The 21,642-nt window shown below is 41.6% G+C and overlaps 1 protein-coding gene across 5 annotated transcripts in view; it reads right to left on the reverse strand.

Annotated features, from left to right (window-relative positions):
• The window catches only part of PPP4R4 (protein phosphatase 4 regulatory subunit 4), a 130,287-nt gene that overhangs the window by 22,407 nt on the left and 86,238 nt on the right, over positions 1 to 21,642 (reverse strand). For 4 of the 5 annotated variants that reach the window (XM_045287816.1, XM_004698777.4, XM_045287817.1 and 1 more), the window contains 7 exons: positions 19,419 to 19,588; positions 18,989 to 19,108; positions 15,407 to 15,484; positions 14,308 to 14,391; positions 13,511 to 13,693; positions 6,220 to 6,325; positions 3,806 to 3,953 (listed from right to left, as the gene is read on the reverse strand). In XM_045287816.1, coding sequence (XP_045143751.1) covers positions 3,806 to 3,953; positions 6,220 to 6,325; positions 13,511 to 13,693; positions 14,308 to 14,391; positions 15,407 to 15,484; positions 18,989 to 19,108; positions 19,419 to 19,588 — 889 coding nt within the window. The remainder of the gene's footprint in view (positions 1 to 3,805; positions 3,954 to 6,219; positions 6,326 to 13,510; positions 13,694 to 14,307; positions 14,392 to 15,406; positions 15,485 to 18,988; positions 19,109 to 19,418; positions 19,589 to 21,642) is intronic. The other variant, XM_045287814.1, reaches the window with a different exon arrangement.

Raw genomic sequence — 21,642 nt, forward strand, 5'->3', positions numbered from 1 at the left:
ATAACCCCAATATATATACATACAGAGAGAGAGAGAGAGAGAGCCTATTATGACCCCAATATATATACATACAGAGAGAGAGAGAGAGAGAGAGAGCGCCTATTATGACCCCAAGGAGCCCAGGTGGTGCAGTGGATTAAGTGTTGGGCTGCTAACCTCAAGGGCTGTAGTTCAAACCCCCTAGTCACTCCTTGGGAGAAAGCTGTAGCAACCTGCTCCCTTAAATATGTGGCTGGGATGCCCTAAGGTGCAGTTCTACTCTGTCCTATAGGGTCGCTATGAGTTGGATTTGACTCAATGGAAGTGGGCTTGGGGTTACTATAAGGCCAATGTTATTTTGGGTGCTAAGATAGAATGCAGCAGTGGCTAAAAGTAGCAAAATTCTCTTTTCATGGAGCTTACCTTTTATATGGGGGCAGGAGAGAGTAAGAAAGTAAGCAAAATGTCCTGCAAGGTTTCAGTTAAGTGTTTAGAGGGAAAATAAACCAGGGAAATTAGGCCCCCATTTTAAAAGCAGGTGGTCAGAAAGGGTTTCACTGAGCGGATGATATTAGGCCAAAGACAATTCGAGAATGAGACCTGTGAACATCTGGGAAGGGCATGGCAGACAGAGGCAGCGGGAGGCACAAATCCTGCGTGGTGAGTGTACCCCATATGGGGCAAGCTGCTGCTGTGACCAGATAGAATGAAGAGGAGGCACCAGGAGGTCAGCTTACACAGAGCACTGCAGACCACTCTAAGGACCCTGTGAGTTATACTCAATTAATATGGCCCTTACTGCCATGATCCCTTATGTGAGACGTAATCATTCTGAGCATGGCTGTGGTCCCATGGTGGAGAGAGCGCATGGTCCACTAACAGATAGGAATGGGAAGAGAGTGAGGTCTGACTTTAGTGGAGGGTGTGAATCAGACCACACTGTGCTTAATGGTCAGCTTAGTTACTATTACTTACAGAAGCCCCAGGTAGTACACTCATAAGGTACAGTCCAGGGATGGAGAACAGATTATTACATTTGAGTGAAATTTGATTACACTCTGGAACTCTCACCAAACAACCTTTACCTGCATGGGTCTGGTAGGAAGGTGGGGGAAGATACTAATGGGATTTGCCTGTGAGTAATTGTCAACAGGATTCCCTGCAATGCCATCCTGCTGGGTATACAATGAGCTCTCTGGGAAGCAAGGGGTGTGAGCTCAACAAGAACAAGAGTGGATCATGTTCTCTGGCCCCAGCATCTGGCTTCCCCGCTGCCTGATCTTCAGACCAAACAGTCCCCACCACCATGTGCGATACTTCCTTAGGCTTCCGAGAGCTCTGTGGGACATAGCTCCGAGAGCTGAGAGAATATACTGAAAGATGGAGCAGCCCACCATCTCGCAAGAGTTCGACTTTGGGGACTTTTTCAATATCCAACTTCTTGGGACTATTTCGGTATTAATTCTTACCGAAGAAATGATTGCCACACCCTGGCTTTTAGCCTGAGCGGGGTAAGAGGCTACTGGGAGGTTCTGAGCAGAGGGGGCAAGTTATCTGAAGGGATCCATTACTTTTAAAAGTACCACCTGGTTCCTATATGAAGGTAGACTATAGGTGTCCCAGGTCAGAAGAAGAGGAGGAGCCACCAAGCAGGTTCTTACAGTCATACAGGCTCATGGTGAGGGTGGCCTGGCCAGGAGGGGGAATGAAGGTGATGAGAAGTAGTTGAATTCCAGACATATTTTGCAAACAACAGGGTGTGCTGGGAAATGAGAGGTGAGGCAATAGAGAGAAAGGAGTTATATTTTTGGTCTCAGCATGTTGAAAGAGAAAATAATTATTTAGTGAGCTGGAGGAGGCTGCAGAAGGTGTAAGGGTGAATGGAGAAGATTTGGGTTTCATTTTGGACAGATTGAGTTCAGGGGAAATGTCAAGCGGACTGCTAGAGCCAGACTGCTGTCCATGGTAGGTAGGATGCTATATAAACTGTGAGATTAGTCAGGGCACCAATGAAGTAAGTGTCACCCCTGAAGGAAGAGATGAAAGGATCAAGCCTAAGGCACCACACTACAGTCTGGTTAGGGGTAAAAAGAAGACGCTGGCAGAATAAAGAATGCCAGTGAGGTGTGAGGGTATCTGGGGGAAAGGAAGACCACTGTTCTAACAGGAGTAACTTGCTTAGAGGAGAAGCCAGGCTCTGCTTTGCAAAGAGTCCCCATCTCTGCCAGGGCTGGTGTATACTGAGAGAGGCTGGCAGGCTGCCTTTTGATAGCAGCTGTCGTCATGCATTCAGAGCAGAGGGTGGGTCTGAAGATCCACCTGTGGTTAGCAGCCCAATGTGTAACCTGTGCCACGAGGGCTCCGAAATCCTAAATGCTAGAGAAATCGGTGAGAGCCAGAGCTCAGTGGACCGCCTTGTTCATCCAGGCCTGGCGAGTGTTCTGCCTTTAACAGGGTGCAGTCTGACCATCCATCTATCACAACTAGTAGAAAGTACTAAAGTCTTCCTCCTCTGGCAGAGTTGTCTTAAAAAGGTTTTGCTTTTGCAGGTTTTACTATATCAGCATATTCATTTAGATTTACCCTAAATTTCCCTCCAACGAAGCCCCATCTCTCTTGTATAGAGCCCACAGAAGATGCACTTGGAAATTTTATGAAACAAAACCAATCTAATAAAGCGAAGACAATGGTGTTTTCTGTATATTCTCACACTGCAAATTCAAAGCCAACTCTTAAATGATGACCTCCTTGACAACTCTTTTTGGAATATTTTCTCTCAGTAGCAAGACTGTCAGTAACCTGTCAGCCGATGGCCTTGCCAACTCCACATGTCAAAACTCATTAAAATGTAAATCATGTTGTTTATAAAAGACGCACATAGTTCGCACAGAGTAAAATGCAGTGCAGCCACCAGGCGGACACATAGCAGGAAGCTGTAGGCTTTTGCTGAGGGAACCTCTGGCCAACTGATGTTGACGGTGTCTTTCCCTCCTATAAAACGGAGTTCTTCCCATGGGGTCAGCCACAGAGCTGAGCACCCAGAAACCTAGTGGCTGAGGATTTTTAATTCGTGTCAACCCATTATGCCATGTATGAATCCCTCTTACACAATGTTTCCTTTGGGAGGAAAAACATAAAACATATTCATTCTTTCCTTTAATTTCCAAGCAGGTCATTTTTCAGGCTTGTCCATCTAACGTTAGCAGCGAGTCAATCAAGTCCAGTGAACACGAGATAGATCTCACACGCGTAAGGCAGATGAGCAAATGAAGAACTGAGACAAAACTTCAGATCAGCTCTATTTCTCCACACACTGGCCCCCAGAAGTGGGCACACGCCCTCCACGTCAGCCTTGAAGCAACAGGCTGCTCGCTGGCTTTTTCACTTTATTGCTCTTTGGTGCCATCTAGCCAGTTCTGACTGATAGGGGCCCGGGTCCAACCGAAGGAAACAGTGCCCCGAACGTCACCATCCTCACAATTGATTGTCCTTATGTATGAGGAGGCCATTGCTGCCGCCAGCGTGTCAACTCATCTCTTTTACTTTAGTCTTAGACAAACGAACAGGATCTAGTCAACATCTCCTGACTTAGAGTTACTTCTCTCTCCACCCAGTAAAACAAAATATTTTGAGACACCGTGGAAAGATGATGTTTCCAAGAATTATTGATACCCACTCTTCAAGGAAGGCTGCTAAGATTTTCCAAAAAAAAAGTCTTCCTTTGACTTTTAAATCAACTAGAGAAAGATTTTGAGTACATTCACTATTTTAAGTATATTAAAAAGATATTACAGTTTTCCAATATTTTCTTGGGTTGGTATCATACCTCACATTTGCTACTGGGTCGTGTGTCAGTTCAATAGTAGGTAGAAAGAAATATTTACAGAAAAATGACTTGGAAAAGATCTCTATAATAAATTCACAGGTATCCAAAAATCGAAGTCTATTCCAATAACTTTTTCCTTGGCCCAGCTCTGAAAACAACAAAAATGGTTATCAGTTTAATTTGTCCTACATGGAATTACATGACAAAGCCAGACAAAACCCATGGCAGGTTTATCCATACCCCAAATTTCAGCAAAATATGTCAAGAGAAAAAAAAAAACTCTTATAAGCTCCACATTTTGAGAGTCTACCATTACTGACATCTCTTAAACCTGTAGAAGTGTTTTAGTTAGTTGCTCCACTTTCTTATTAAACATTGTATTCAATTCCAGAAATGCTTATTGACCATCGATTGACTATTAGCTACCATTTGTTTGATCACCTACTTTGGACTAGGTACGTTAACGCATATTATTTCATTTAATCCTAAAGTACCATTCAGTGAGATAAGCATGCTTATCCTTCTTTACAGACAAGGATACAGAAAATCTGTGAAGTTCGAGTCCATAGCTGCTTTAAGGTACAGCTAGAATTCTAACTTCAAAATCATTCAAACAATCTCATGAACCGTCTCTTCCTCCGGTTTCCTTTAAAATATCTTGAAGCAAATAAAGTCACATGTAGATGCAGTATTATTAACAATAATTTGAGTCAATATTTAAAGAATAATTCCCTCCTTATTTAAATGTCCAAGGGCAAAATTCTTGATACCTGAAAACAAATAGAATCGGCTTTCACAATAAATGTGAGGTCCTGCCACTGAAAAATGACAAATAAAGTAAAATATAATGTAACACGAAAGATTAGAGGATATGGAATATCATTTTTCTTACGTGATATTTTATGTACTCTCTATCTTTATATATATATGTATGTGTATATCTAGAGACACACACATATATATACATATATATATATATATATATATAATGAGTCAGTCTTCGAATAGTAAACTCTTATAGCCAGAAAATCTTTTTACCTGCCTATATTGGGTAACAAAGTTTAATTAAGCAGTATAGTCCAGTTGTCTACAGATGGGCATTGGCTCCCCATCACACGCCACCCTCATTGATGATGATATGATTTTTCCCCCCCTTGCAGAGGGGTAGTGGGGAGGAGATGAGTCACTTATGGTTCAGTATAGCAATAATGAAACCCACAACCTTCCTCTAGTTCTTAAACGCTTCCTCCCCCCAACTACCATGACCCCAATTCTGCCTTGCAAACCTGGTTAGACCAGAGGCTGCACAGCAGTACAGATGGGAACTGGAAATGCAGGGAATCTAGGACAGATGAACCCCTCAGGACCAGGGGTGACAGTGGCGATACCAGGAGGGAAGGGGGGGGTGGTAAGAAAGGGGGAATTGATCACAGGGATCTACATATAACCTGCTCTCTGGGGGGATGGGCAGCAGAGGGGTGGGTGAAGGGACACACCGACCGGGCAGTGTAGGATAAGATATAATAATAATTTATAAATTATTAAGGGTTCATGGGGGAGGGGGGAGGGAGGAGGGAGGGGGAGGGGGAAAAAGGAAAATGAGCTGATTCCGGGAACCCAAGAGGAAAGCGAATTTTGGGAATGATGAGGGCAACAAATGTATAGGTGTGCTTTACACACTTGATCTATGTATTGTGATGAATTGTATAAGCCCCAATAAAATGATTTAAAAAAAATTTATATCAGAGCATGTTACTCCAACACCTGTTCGTGTATAATCCAGTAATAATGATGGCCTATAAAGCCTTACATGCACTTAAAAAAAAGCAGTATAGTCAATTCAAGTGTACAATAATGTACAAATTCAATAGATATAGATGGTTAATTAAGGTTTTGGCCTTGATTTCAGTCCTTAACAAATTTGATTTCCATTTGTTAATGGACTTGGTTTCTTAAGACATTATAAGCCACCCACCCACCTGATTCACAACCTTACGATTGCTGTCTCTACTCAAGAAAAACAACAATAAACTGTATTCTGTCAATTTTGCTAATATTTAAAATAGGAACATGATATAAATGATCCAGTTAATTGGTATTCTACTTATATCTTAGTTCCAGATCAGGGTAGAAGCAAGGCTTTCAACCTATATATACATGCATTTTAATTTCTCAAGTGTAGAAATGTATGACAGAAGACCCAGAGCTACGATTTCATTCATTCATCACCAATCTGGCTTTATCCTAGAGATATCTAAAATAGGCAACCAAAATGAACCTACAAAACACACACCAGCTAGTTAGCAATATCAAAAGAATTCCTCATGGTAATACAGTATACAATGTATGTCACATCTCACTAAGATCATCCAGTATGTGTGCTTTGTTTTTAAAAAAAAATAATAATCACTTACGTTCAATTAATTTTTGAATGATCTCGTGTCTCTGCTCTTGTTTCCGATTATAACGCAGAAAAATGCACAAGGTTCGTGATGCTGCCTTTTGGACAGGCAAGACATTCTTAAAGAAACAAAAAAGACAGACAATTAAACTATTGGTATTCTGTATCATGTGACACCACAAATCAAGTTTGAGTTATTGGCTAAAAGTAAAAGCAGTGTTGTCCACAGCCTCTCAGATCATTGCAGTATGTCCCCCTGAAAATGTCTTCATACGTGAGTGCTCACGACCCTCTGGCAAATCAGCTAATACATCACATTACAAAGTTGCTTTGATTTGTCAGAGTCATTTCTAAATCATGAAGATTGGATTTATATTTGACCCTTGATTCCTTGTAACCTCATCTTGAGCAACATTCCCCTCAAATATACCTCAAGCAGTCATTCTCCTAGTCAGTCCCCTGTACCCTGTCATTCTTCCATCAGCAAGCATCTGCTAGAGCATATTCAGAAATCCCAGGTCAGATGTTAGTCTACTCTGTTGGCTTAACTAGCTAATCTTCAACCTCAGTGTCATTCCATGGAAACTCTGGTCCACAGCACAGATAACACTTCATACCCATGGAGCACAATGTCAATCATTCTTAGTAGCATTCTAAACCCCTTTATCCTTTGAACTTCTGTCAAGCACCGGGTAGACCCTTAATTTCAAATAAATCCAACCACCTGATTTTATTTGGCTTGGGGTACAACTGTGTTTCAGAAAAAAGAATCTTTTGACCAAGTGTATTGGATCCAGGTGGAATACATGTTCACCATCTTTCTTTACTTACATATAAATATTACAATATTCAATTACTGAAACTTCAGGCTATTATAGCAGGGATCCTTGAAATTCAAATAGAATGAGACTTTACATTGCTGAGATAGTACTGCGTGCTTCCTCCCTCTTATGTGTTATACATTTTCCTTTCAGTCTGTTGGACACTATTCCATGTGGTGTTTTTAATCTGTTGAATGTACAAATACAGGATATTCATTCTAACTAAGAATGTAAAATTAGGAAAAGTGTATATGTAATAGAAATACCACTGGGCTTAAGAGACATGAATTTTGGATGCATGAGCTAAGTAAAAACATGTTACCCTTTGCCTTCAACACATGTATACTAACAGAAATTTCAAATGTACACACGCTACCATATGAAAATATATACATTCTATACATTACAAAATCTTACAAAGGAGGCCTGGCAATGTAATGTTTAAAGACTTTGCTGCTAACCAAAAGGCCTGCGGTTCAAGTGCACCAGCTGCTCTGTGGGGGAAAGATGTGGCATTCTGCAGCCTTCCCTCACATGACGACAGCCTTGGACACCATGGGGGACAAGTCTGTGCTGCCCCACAGGGTCACCATGAGTCAGAGTCATCTAAACAGTAATGAGTGTCGATGAGTCATTTAAATTAATGTCATCCTTACTGTATAAACAAGTCAATTGGTGGGGGGCGCAGAAATCAAGGAAGCTAGCAACCATATATGGAATCTTATCAACAGGGTTATCAAAGTCAGCTTAGAGAAGTTGTAACAGCTTGAACACCACCACCCCCGCCAAAAAAGCCATGAAGGTGATTTATTAAAACATCATTTAATGTAAAAATGAGTCCACGACGATTACAAAAGAGAGAGAGAAAACCAAAACTGATTTGTCATCAGAGACAGTGGCGAAGACCACAAGTCCTGGCTCCTGAAATGGACCATTAGAAAGCTTATCTGGCTTTCCTACTGCAAGTGTATTTCAAGGGAGTCAAATAACTCAGATGGGCAAATAAAAGCACCTCTTCACAAGAAGAACGTGCTCAGAAAATTCAGAAGAAATGCTAGGGTTTCTGAAGAATCACTGTGCTCATGAAGTTAGGGATCCTGGCCATCAGTGGATGCTAAAACTAATGGATAAAAAGTTGATGAAGTAGCGCATGCAGATGACAATGCCAATAGGCAGAAGGGCAGGCAGGGGGAGGACAGAGCTGCCGTGGGCACACAGCCACTCTCACCTGTGGGACACCATGCTGATGAGCTGCATGATGAACCACACAGCAGCACTTCTGAAGCAGTCTTCCCCAAATCCTGAACCTAATCTATGCAAGCGTTCGCACCTAACCTCTAGTGTACGAGCTGGAAAGGAAACAATCTGACAAAGTCAGAAGGGGAAACGTTCCACAGGACAACAGGCTACATCTTTTTCACAATCAAAGGGCAAGAAATGTGAGGAGGAGAAGGACAGCACGGGGAGGGAGGGGGAAGATGCCCAGGGGATCTGTTCTGAATCCAATGAAAAGTAAGCCATGTAACACCGAAGGCAATGGATGATCCCGTGGGAAATAAACGAACTCTACAAGTCATTTGGGGGATAACTGGTACAATTTTAACATGGACAGTCTATTAAATTATATTAATAATTGATCATTTTGTTCAATAGAATAATAGTATTATAGTTGTATGGGGAAATGACCTTATCTCTTAGAGATGAATATGGAAATGTTCAGGGATAAAATGCAAGGAGGCTTTAAAAAGTTTGCAGGACGATTCCATTAACTTTTAATTCCATTTTCCATGAACTATTTGAAGCCTCATCATATAATGGCATCTATCACTTAAAATGTTTGCCCAACGTGACACAGTTCAGCACTGAGCTATTAACTGATTGGTCAGAAGTCTAAATCCACCCAACAGCAAGGCGGGAGAAAGGCCTGGTAATCGACTTCTGAAAGATAGCAGCGATAGAAAAACGCTCTGGAGTGCATTTTGACTCTGAAACACACGGGTTTCCTGTGCTTTGGAATCAACTAAACGGCAACGGCGTAATTTAAAATACTGCAGCTCAAGAAAGCATAAAATGTAAGTATGGCAAAAGGTTAGTAACTGTTAAACCTAGAGGCTGCGGATAAAAGAGCCCTGCTGTTGGGTCGATTCTGACTCAGCGAACCTACACAGGGTTCCAGAGGCTGCAAGTCTTTATGGGGCGGAAAGCTTCGTCGTTCCTGTGGAGCAGCCCACTAAGCCCCAGGGCTTCCAGGTGACGGGCAGCAAGAGGTTCATTATAACTTTGCTCTGCTCTTCTGCATCGCTGAAAGCCTTCATAACTAACGTGGAAGAAAGGGGGTAAAGCCAGCTTTGTCACGTCTTTCCTGAAACCTCCGAGTCATGCCTACAGAGACAGACGGACGGCTTGAGGCCATCTCATGGCCTTCAAGGTCTGTGTGCTGTGGGCCAGGCTAGCTCATCTCCCTCGACCACAGGCACCCTTGCTGCTCCTTGCTGCCCAGCAGGCCTGATTTGGGGCATATGCACCCCCAGAACCAGATGGCATTGCTCCTCCAGGCCCCACGCCTTCCCAGTTCCAGCCTCACACCAAGTGTACCCACAGACTGCAGCTGCAGCTGCACCCTCCAACCCTCCACCCCAGTCCCCCTCCCCCTGCTCTGGGGCTCCCCGGACCTGTTACAGGACACTTCTAAGTAAGGGTTTGTTTCATCATGTAGAATGTAAGCTCAAGGAGAACACGTACTTGTTCACTTCTGTTCACTATTCTAACCACCTAAAATGGTCCGTAGCATAGAGTAGGCACCCAGTAAATTTTGTCAAAATGAGTGCAGACTGACGATTAGGCATGGAACCAAAAATAAAGAACTTTCTCTTCTCCAGAGGACACTGATCCAGAAGACCTAAGTGCCAGCTTTCATCACAGAAAATTCACTATCATAATCATATATGAGGGGGTACCCCCCAAAATGGAATTTTTTTCAAGGCTATGTCTTTAAATTTTTTTACAAAACAACCTATCCCCTTCAAAGTACTCTCCATTACACTTCATACATTTGTCAAGTCTGCGATTCCTTTCTTGGAAACATTTTTCAAACTCATCTGGTTTGGATGGCTGACAGTACCTCCCCTCATTTTTTTCTTCACCTCTCCTACATCATCAAATCGCTGTCCTTTCATGTCCCTCTTCATTCGAGGAAACAAAAAGAAGTCACACGGAGCAAGGTCAGGTGAGTAAGTGTATAGAGTAAGAGAGGCATGCTGGGATTTTTTTGCCAAAAACTGGCACACTGAGATGGCTGCATGAGCAGGTGCATTGTCATGGTTGCAAAAGCTGTTCCCCATCTGCCACAAATCAGGTCTTTTTGGTCACATAATGTTATGTAATCTTTTCAGAACCTCTAAATCAATAGTTCTCAACCTGTGGGTCACAGCCCCTTTGGGGTTCGAAGGACCCTTTCACAGGGGTTGCCTAATTCATAACGTAGCAAAATTACAGTTATGAAGTAGCAGTTAAAATAATTGTGTGGTTGGGGGGTCACCAAAACATGAGGAACTGTATTGAAGGGTTGCAGCATTAGGAAGGTTGAGAACCACTGCTCTAAATAGAAAGCTTGATTAATAGTCTGACCTGGTAGAACCAACTCGAAATACACTATCTCCTTCACATCAAAAAAACAAATGAGCATTGTTTTGATCTTTGATTTCACTTGACGAACTTTTTTTGAGCAAGGTGAAAATGGCATCTTCCACTGGCTTGATTGATGTTTGCTTTCAGGGTCATAAGAATAACACCATGTTTTGTCACCAGTAATAACCTTGGGGGGTGGGGTGGCAATCTGGATTTCTTCTGAGCTGTTCTTTCAAAGCATGCCATCTTTCCACTCAATGCTCTGTTTGCTGGTCAGTCAGAACCCAAGGCACAAATTTTACAGTGCCCCCTCTCATTCCAAAATCTTCCATTAAAATCTACTGAACTGAGCTCCATGATAGACCAGATAACCTCCCCAACTCTTCAATGATCCACTGTTGGTCTTCGAGCACAAATGCATAAATTTTGTTGACATTTTTGTCCATTTGGGAAGTTGACATCCAGAATGAGGTTTGTCATCCATCGACATTTCACCTTTTTTGAAATAAGAAAATCACTAGTACATTTGAGTTTTTCCCATCACATTCCCATCACACTGTCCTTGTAAGCTGTGTTCAACATCATACCAGTGTCTGCGGCATTTTCCCCAAGCAGGAAACAAAATTTCATAGCGGTACACTGTTCTCTTAAATCAGCCATCACAAAAAGTGAGGTTTGAGTGAAACTGCTTTTATGAAAAAATTCACTGTGACCAGAGAGAACTTTCCCAGGTGACGCCACTAAGTGCACTAACTCAGAGCAAGTTGCTTGATGCTCACCTAGCAGGAAAAAAATGTGTAATATGAAGTTCCGCCCAGCATAGCTTTTTTGCCATTTTGGAGGTGGAGGGGGGTACCCCTCATATGTCCTGTTCAGTGTGGCATGCATTTATTTATTTTAAAATTTCAGGCTTGAAATTCCTTTGTTCACCCTGTGTTTAAATAACTTCTCTTTTCTGATAAGAGATACTAACAATACGGAATAATTATGTATTCTTAGCTTCACACCTAATTGAGACAAACAAGATCCTTTGTCATAGCTCTTATCATATCTGCTATGAATTTTTATCTTATTACCTATCACTCCCACCACATCACCACCTCCACTTTTAGAAGGTCAGCTCCCCCAGAGAAGGGTTTTGTCTATTTATTCACTTCTGTAATGCCAGATCTTAGAACAAATCGCATTAAGTATAACAAACGCTTCTTAATTTTATGTGAAATGTAGTACGCACCCATGCTATGGAGTATAAAACAGACCAGGATGTTACTGTTGCTAAAACCATGTTTTCAAAAGAGTCCATCTACAGTAGGGCCTTCAGCTTCTCAGTTTTGGTTTGCTCCAGGGAATAAGCATGTGGAAGGGTGTGTGCCGATTCAAGAAGGGGGTCCCCATTAGCACACTCAGTTGGAAGAGTGTACCTATTAGCACACTGTTGGTTTTTTACTTAAGTTGCAAGTAGCACCAATGAAGATTTTTTTAATCTTCAAAAAAAATAGCTTTTAGGTTATTGATATGGCTGTTATGATTCATTATGCCCCCTGAGAACAAACAATGAGAAATCAAACTGATTTGTAAAAAGTGTATCAAGCAAACATGACATGTCACATTTTTATCATTCAACAGGTGGTAGCAGAATGGCAAACTAAGTGTACAGTGGACTCTGGCTAAAATAATCCTCTTGGAAGATTCTAGAGAAAAGGATAGACAAATCACTTGGGGAGGGAGGGCTAGGGGGAAGAGGAGGGTGAGTACAACCCGCTTTGAGAAATTATAAGGTCTACTTGAGAGGATTTCATTGTTTGCTTTTGTATCTTAATTATAAGATTATTCATAGTAGGAAACCCATGTTTCTTGGATAATCTGTATCTGTTACATAGTCACCCTTTAACCCAAAGCCCATTGCTGTCTAGTCACCTCGAACTCAGCAATCCAGCAGGACAGAGTGGAACTGCCCATAGGGGTTCCAAGACCTTTAAGGAAATGACAGCTATATTTGTCTCCCACAGAGCAGCAGATGGGTTTGAACTGCCAACCTTTCAGTTAAGCAACTGCTTAATCTCAGTCATCCTTACGATACTATAAAAGGGAAAAGTACCCATTCTATTTCTGAGATGACTTGAGGTCCCTTGGCAGAACAACATAGTTAAGGGAGGCATGGAAACATAGAAGGTGTGCATCAGAGCACAAGGTCTGCTGTTGACATCGCAGATTCTTCTCAACCAAAAGCTGAAACCAAACTCACTCTCAGCCGACGCTGATTCTCAACCTCATTTTACACGAGCGACAACTGCCCCCAACTTACTGACTCTCCTGTTCTGCGATACTTTGTATTGACGATGCATGTCTGGCAGTCATGAATGTGAGGTGAGAGACAAGAGTAATGTTGGCTGAGATGGTTAAGGTGAAGTGTCGGTTGGCTGGGCCAGGATCCTCAGTGGTTTGATGTAATTTGGTATTTATGTAATAATGTAATCATCCTCTATTTTGTGACCTGATGTAGTCACCTTCCATTTTTATATAATACAGATTTTTGCCTAACAACCTGATCTACAAAGCTAAGCATGACGATGAGTGCAGAGTGGGTGTTCATACTTTCAAGTGAGTCGACACTGTCCACATAATAAACATAAGCTAAGTAGAGGAGCCACCTGTTGACTTCTTGTTCCAAGGAGCACTCATGGGGAAGCAATAGGAAGCCTAAGTCTGTGTTTTCATTCCCTCTCCCCCTTAGCGTGGAAGATCACATCCTCCTAGACCAGAAGCATGGAGCTGCCACTCTGAGGATATGAAGAGTCTGGCAGGTCTAAATCAGCCACGTGTTCAAAGGAGTAAAAGAAAGAGGTGCTGACTCACATTTGTCATCATGATTGTGAACATTCTTTGTAAGAAACGGTAATAAATCTGGTCACTTGATATGATGTGTGGCAGGCAAGCGTATGTGTCCAGTAACTTCTCGTGAGTTCTCCACTTCAAAGAGGCTGCTGCTCGCTGTTCTGCAGCTGTGAGTGCAGGGATGAATTCTGGCAGAGCTGATAGCTGAAAGAGAGCAGGTGTCAAAAGAATTGATGATCATCAGCACAAGCATTCCATCAGATGATGATTCAGTCTTATGTAATTGGACATGGGGGAGGGAACTCTTGCTCATTTCAGAATGCAGGAGGCATCTCAGTTGTCACAAGGAGATAATTATCTGATGAAATGAGACACTTTTTGAAAAATCCACAAATAAAATCTAGGGCTACTGCAAATTTTGAAATAGAGATTGGGAGTCATTATTCTTCCTGTCAGATTAATTATAACAGCAACTCTTCAAACTAAAGTCAAAATTATTATATATTCTTGTCAGCAAGCTTTGACCTTCTAAATTCCTGCCTCCTTGTTCTCACTACTTGATGTTCTTAGAATAATCATTAATGCAAATGAAAACTGGAAATAAGAATGTAAACTCTGAGGAACACAAATAACAATTATGTTAGCATTAGCACTGTAGGGAAAATTCAAGCTATTCAAATGTCACCTGACATGTACTGAGCACCTGCTATGTGGCAAGTCCAATAGGAAATGCTCTCCACACAGGGCTTCATTTTGATTGCTCACCGCCCTGGAGAGCAGGGAAAGACTGCAGGACTTTGTTGAGTGATGGTATTTACCTTATTTTCTTGACCACTGCTTTCTCCAACACCAGACATCAGTTCCAGGATTTCTGGAAGATGAACTATAAGGGCATCTAGTACCTTTTAATAGAGTTGTTGCAGTTATTAAGACATTTTTCTAATCTAGATTAGTTAACTCATCCCTAACTTTACACAGGTCAGTTTTGACCCAGAAACTGTATTGGTTATCAAGCAATATTTGGGGAATTCTAGTTTCTTATCCTGCTATCTTCTTGCCAAAAAGAAACACATTCAATTACCTTGATGAGTCGATCTTTGGAAATGATCATTTAGTGATAGGACACATTAAATACAGCATGTAAATAAAGTATTTAAAAACCTTCACAGTTATATAATGCTACCCAAACAGTACTGATGCAAAAGAAGATCACACTTGTGCAAAATAGATATCAAAACCAAACACTCCAGACAGTTGATTCCACCTCATGGGGACTCTCTATGGCAGGGTAGAGCTGACCCTGTCGGTTTCCGAGACCGTAAGTCTTTACAAGGGCAGAAAGCCTTTGCTTTCTCCCATGGAGCAGCTGGTAGTTGGAACTACTTAGCTGGTGGTTATCAGTTCAACATGTACCCAACTGTTCCTCCAGGGTCCTCAAACCACCCCCGCCCTCATGCCATTGAGTCGATGTTCACTTACACTATACTACTCCTGTGACTTTCAGAGATTATAACTCTTTACAGGAGTCGAAAGACTTATCTTTCTCCCGTGGAGCAGCTGATGGTTTTGAACTGCCAACCTTGCAATTAGTCAAACGCGTAACCACTACGTCACAGGAGTCCCCAATAGATAGGGAGGGAATGAGAAAATATATCCAAATAGCAACAGTGATTGGAACTATGGGTGCTCTTTTGTCTACTTGTCTGCATTTACCAAATATTCCTTAATAAACACATATACACAGAATTTTTATAAATCTATTTCTTTGTTAAGATTTTTTTCCAATTTGAAGACTCATTTAACCTTCCTAGGGTTAGACAGCTGAAAGAGTTAGTGTGATTCTCAAGAAGTTTAAAGACATTAATAAGTTCATTCAGACTTAGTATAAAAGAAAACCAAAGAGTAAAAAAAAATTACCTCTAGTGATTCATCTTCTAACAGCGTTATGAGTTCTTTATGTATTAAATATACTCCAGAATTCAGAAGTTTAGAGACCTAAAATGTAGCAATAAAGTCTCTCAGATTTAAGACTACTATATCCATGAAGTTTATCACATTAATTTTTAAAGTACATCCCTATTAGGCACTTCTTATAAAAGTAGGCTACAAATCAACATAAGATGGTACTTCTAGAAAAGTAAGTTGTATTCACTGTCAGCAGTGTGAGGCCATGCAGGGATGAGAAGTGCATAGCAGAAGGAGAAGGATTTGCCAGTCCCCTAAGCTTCTCCTCAGGACAGTTTAAGAAGCCCACAGATGCCTCTAGTGCACATGTTCACGTCTGGGAGCAGGCAGCAGGGTTCTCAAGGCTAGCCTGGGCCTGAGAAGTTCAGCCCACTGCAGAGCGTGGCCAGCTGGAGGCCAACAGGCACTCGGGGGCCTATCTTGCTCATGTTCCCACCAAAGACTGACTGGCCTACAAGGAGAGATGAGAGTGTAGACATGAGAGTGCAGTTGCTTTAGAACAGAGACCAAGCCCCCTGAGAGGAAATTATGGTTTCTAATTCACCTCTATTTGTTTTACAGATTGGGCTTCAGAATAGGCTTTCTACTGGGGTGAAAAACACCACCACAGAATTGTTCCTCGATAAAGATAGAGTATTTAAAACCTCAGCTCTGCTCTACAAAATTGTTCTAACTTGTTGAAAATGTTCAGAATAGAATTTTTCTGTGGGGGGAAAAAGAAGTATAGCATTCCAGCAATACTGTTCTTACTCAAAAATCACACTGCCACGGAGTTGATGCGGACTTCTAGTGACCCTATGGGACAGGGTCCCTATAGGACAGAAACCCCTGTGGTCTTCTGTGGCTGTTGTTGTTTATAGCTAAAGAAACCCTCCTTCCTCTCAAGGATCAGCCGGTGGTTTTGAACTACTGACCTTGTAGTTAGCCGCCCAACTTGTAGCCACGGATATTGTTATGAAGGAAAGTTAAATCCATCCGTGGACTTTTGTTACTTCAAGGGGCAAGCGCTTAGCCGACCAGTACGGCAAGATGATGAGGAGATATCAAAGACGGGCGCTACTTGTTACCATCGGGTTGATTCCGACTCAGAGAGGCCCTGTAGGATGGAGTGGAGAACTGCACCTGTGGGTTTCCAAAGCTGTGAATCTTTATAGGAGTGGAAAGCCTCACCTTCCTCCACAGAGTGGCTGGTGGTTTTGAACTGCTGACTTAGGGGTTAGCAGCCCAACCCACTATGCCACCAGGGTGATGAATATAGAATTGAGGCACCTCCCAAACAGGTCAATAATCTCCAAATTCATTCCTACCCACAAAATATTTTGGTATACAGAAGAAGGCTTCAAAATGTGTGGAATTAAAGACGATGAACATTTTCCACAAACTTTTTGAAAGCTGCTATATGTTTTGTTGTATATAACAGCAACATATTATGTACATTATATAAAGCAATTAGAAATGAAATATTCAAGGGGTGAGATAAAATTAAACATATTATTGCATCACCAGTCTCCAGGCTTGTAAAGCTTTGTCTGCAGACCACTGACCTAGTCAAATACATGTGTACTTGGTTGTGGTTGTCATTCTGTGGTTGTAAACGGGAGAGTTGATTCCAAGCCAAAGCAGCCCCATGTAACAGAGTAAAACTGCCCCACAGGGTTTTCTTAGCTATAATCTTTATGGAAGCAGACTGCCAGGACTTTCTCCACAAAAAAGGCTGGATGGGCTCAACCTGCCGACCTTTTGGTTATCAATCAAGTATTTAATCATCCGTGCCACCCCGGGCTCCAGCACAGGAACCTAAATGCCACTTAGCATTCTTAGTCCTCCTCCCTAACCCTCATCCCAAAGCAGGATTTCTGTAATCTTATTCACAAAATTTTTTCATTGTATAGTGCTGTAATTGGTTCATTTAAAGCAGGTTCATTGTTCCATTTAAAGCAGGAGTGGGGAACACCTAACCCTCGGGCCAGGCCGTACTAGGTCGACAGAAATCATCCATATCAGCTAATATCACATACCTCACCAAGGAGAAGCAGTTCCAGGCCTCAAAGAAGGGATGAGTTCATTAAATGTTAGACCAGCATGGCTTAACAATGGTGTTATAGACATCCAAATGGCCCTTGGCAGGAAGAAGGTTCCCCACCCGATTTAAAGGGACGATTTACTAGATGTTGCAAATGTGGTAGTTACATAACTTCATGTGAACTTGAAGATATAAACGTGTGGGGGTACAGTCCAGCCTGTCAATCAGGCCACAGCCTGAAGGAGCCTCCCTGTGGGTGTGGCCTTCTCATACGGAGGGTCCTGGGAACCTCCCCCCTTCTCTGCCTTCACCTTCCTGCTGGTAGGCCACTCTGAGACCTGCCAGAGCCCTGTGATGCTTCCACCACCATTGGATCCACAAGACTTTGCACCCACTGGCCTGTGATATTCCTGCATTCTGCATCATTGCATGTGGCTGCATGAGTCTGAAGAAGGACTTATGGACTAGCTTATGATTTATGGACTTGAGCTTGACTTGAGATTGACTGAGGTCTTCCTGACAGACAATTAGTCTTGATATAAAATATATATATATATATATATATATATATATATATATGCCATTGGATTTGTTTCTCTAGTCAATCCAGCCTAACACAAAGAACATATATCTTGTTAATGACCAGAAAAAAGTACTATTTTTAAGAAGAAAAGACAACCAACTCAACAACTGAAAGAATTATTAAGTAATACTTATAATGATGCTATGGATATCTTACACTTTCAACGAATCTAGTTGCTTTGACTTAGGAACAGGGTGCAAGGAAAGGGGTAAAATACTCTTGTAAAATTTATTAGACAAATTCAGAATGAAGGAAATCTCTTATTATGTCACCTCTAAATATTTATATAATATTTCTGAAGTTGGCAAGTTACATCTTATAGGTGTTGATTATAAGTATACCTTTTACATGCTTATTTCAGTTGTCCAAGAAACATGCCTCCAATTTTGGCTGTAAAGGGTTAAAATAAATCATTATGCTCTTACTGAAAAATTTCAATTGCCTTTGCTTTTATATGATCAATAAATTGATCTAAAAGTTTCGCTCATGAGACAATCCATTTGTAGTCATTTAATATGTCAAACAATTTGTCTCAAATATCCATCTCTACTCAGGTTATTAGATGTAAATGCAAAGTAAAGCATAAATAGTGCAAAGCACATAAACACCGCTTCTCCTTGAACATATGTTTACACCTGCATCTACCACAGTGCCTGGTTCAAAGTCAGCACTCAGTAAGACAAATTGATTCAATGGATTTATCAATGAATACAATGGACTGATGTAAATGAAGTCGGTAATCATACTGAAAAAAAGAGAATTATGGGCCACTTTAAATAAGATTCAGGAATAGGATATGAAAGAAATGTGGAGCCCATACCTTAGAACAGATTTGTAAACAGCAGTTTAGAAAACATCAAAAACGTCTCTAGTACACACAGGTAGAATTAACAACAAAATGCAAGTGGAACCAGTTCTTCAAACTTACTTCATAAAAGCAAATAGCAATAGTGTATCTGACTGGCACTTCAGGGTCATGACAAAGGCAGAAGAATGTAGAATAGAGTTCCATGTGGAAGTTTTTAGGATCAACAAAAACAATCATGGCCTGGTGGAGGTGGGAGGGAGGGGATGAGTGGGAAGGAGAGAAAAACATGCATCAATCGCCTGCAATTACCATCACCTCCCGTAGCTGAAACCATACCCTCTGAGAACAGCACGGACAGAACACCCATTTGGAAGATCCCAACGTATCCACACAATTCTGATTCATGCATGGAGAAAAATATAAATTCCACAAATATTTACTAAGCACCCACTGTGTACAACACATAACACCAAGCAGCAAGTGCTACGTCTGGCAAGATCTTTAATGTTTTGACAAAACGCTTAGCCAACAAGGTGCGGCCATGTATTACCGGGAGATTGTAAGCACAGTTCTTCCGTACTGAGGTGTACTTCTTTTCCTGCTCCAGGAGCTGGGGTGGGACCTGATTTTCACTGTGTCCATTTTCTTGTGGCAAGCCTAGCGTACTAAGTTTCTTGTAAAACTCCAAAAATCGCAAGTGTTGATCTGGGGTAAAAATCCCTAAAGCAAATATAAAAATGTATCTCAGCATCTTAATAGAAAACAGAAATCAGAAAGAGAAAAAAAATCAAAGTATAATAAAAATGGATTTGGCATCATACATGTCTTGCCTACATTTAAGCCAAATGGTTAAACAAATGACTGCAGCTCAGTTATCATAAAGAAAAGCAACAAGTAAGGGGATGCATTGCTTTACTTAATATTAACACCAACAGAACTTTCACTTCAGTAGTATAAATTGTTTAAGTTAGGGATTATATGGGTATTAATTTCTGCAACACATATCAAAATCTAGACAACCAATAAGAAAATCCACTGCCATCAAGTCAGTTCCAACTCATAGCAATGTGATGGGACAGAGGGCAAACTGCCCTCCGGGGCTTCTGAGGCTGTAAAGGTTGATGGGGACAGAAAACCTCCTCTCTCTCCAACAGGGCAGCCGGTGGGTTTGAATCACTGATGTTCCAATTAGCAGCACAGTATGTAACCTACTACGTCACCAGGGCTCCTTAGACATCGGGTGAGTCCATATCCTACTAATACTGAGGCCAGTAGACATAGCCCCATTCACTTAAGGCGCATATTTTAAACGTGCCTGTAAGTGAAGCCAGGGTGCATGTCCTAGAGAGGGAACTTAAAATGAAATGTGAAAGATGGTAAAGTAAGCACATGTCTGTCTGATAAATGGTCTGCTTTCACAGCTATTAACTGTATTAGGGAACTGGGAGCTCATTCTCTGCTACAGTAAAAATATTATACAGTACACTTTATCTTTTAGAACAGTTTTAGACTCACAGAAAAATTACCCACAAAGTATGGAGAGTTCCTGCCAACTACCTCTTGGCCCAGCAAACTTACCCTACTATTCTTTTTTCTGTTGTTGTGTAACTATTCTTAGCAGCCTGCATTAATAGCCAAGTTGTGGTCATTTGTTACGATTGATGAACTAGTATGAAGACATTATTATTAACTGAAGTCCTTAGTTGACATTAGGGCTCATTCTCTGTGTTGTACAATTTGACAGGCTTTGATAGATGCATGTCTTGTGACCGCCAACAGGGAGAGTATCATCCAATATGCACATGTTCACTCTCCTAAAAATGGCCTCCGCTCTGCCTATTCCTCCTTCTAGTCTCCCCCAAAAGGCCTGGCAACCACGGATCTCTTTCTCAACCTTTAGTTTTGCCTACTCCAGACTCGTACATGTGGTATGCGGCTTTTCTAGGCGGCTTCTTTCACTGAGCCATCTGCCTGTGCGGTTCCTCCCTGGCTCTGGTAGCTTGATAGCTCACTTCTCCTCCTCTCCGAATGACACTCCATTATACAGATCTATCAGTTTGTTTATCCATTCACCTACTGAAAGACATCTTGGTTGCTTCTCAGATCTGGCAATGATGAATACATTTCCTATACATTTTGGGGGGCAGGTTTTTGTGTGGAACTAAGTGGTCAACTCATTGTGGTGAACATCTAAAAGCAAAAATGCTGAGTTATGTGTAAGACTGTGTTTAGCTTTGAACAAAACTGCCCAACTGTCTTCCAAGGAGCTATACCACTCTGTCTTCCCATCACAATAGGACATCACTCCTGTTCCCTCAACAGCGTCGCCAGCATTCGATGGTGTCAATGTTTTCGTTTGTAGCCATCATAAAGGTGGGTGGTGCTATTTCATAGTTACTGTGTCATTTCCTAATAAAATATGATGAGAGGAGCCCTGGTGGTACAGTGGGTCATGCACTGGGCTGCTAAACACCAGGACAGCAGTTGGAACCTACCAGCCACTCTACAGGAGAAAGATGAGGCTTTGTGCTCCCACAAAGATTTACAGCCTCGGAAACCCACAAGGGGAGTTCTACACGCTGTCTATAGTCTCCCCACAACCAACGCCCTGACAGTGAGTTTTTATATAATATGTGATTTGAACATCTTTTCAAATGCTTTTTAGTTATATGCACATCTTCTTTGGTGAGGTGTCTGTATTAGCCTAGGTACTTTGGAGAAACAAATCCACAGTGACTCATGTATAAGAGAGAGTTTTATGTAAAGAAAAGGTG

Source organism: Echinops telfairi, unplaced genomic scaffold (genome assembly GCF_000313985.2).
Source record: "Echinops telfairi isolate 266 unplaced genomic scaffold, ASM31398v2 ScPeMD7_18;HRSCAF=68, whole genome shotgun sequence".
Lineage (NCBI taxonomy): Eukaryota > Metazoa > Chordata > Mammalia > Afrosoricida > Tenrecidae > Echinops > Echinops telfairi.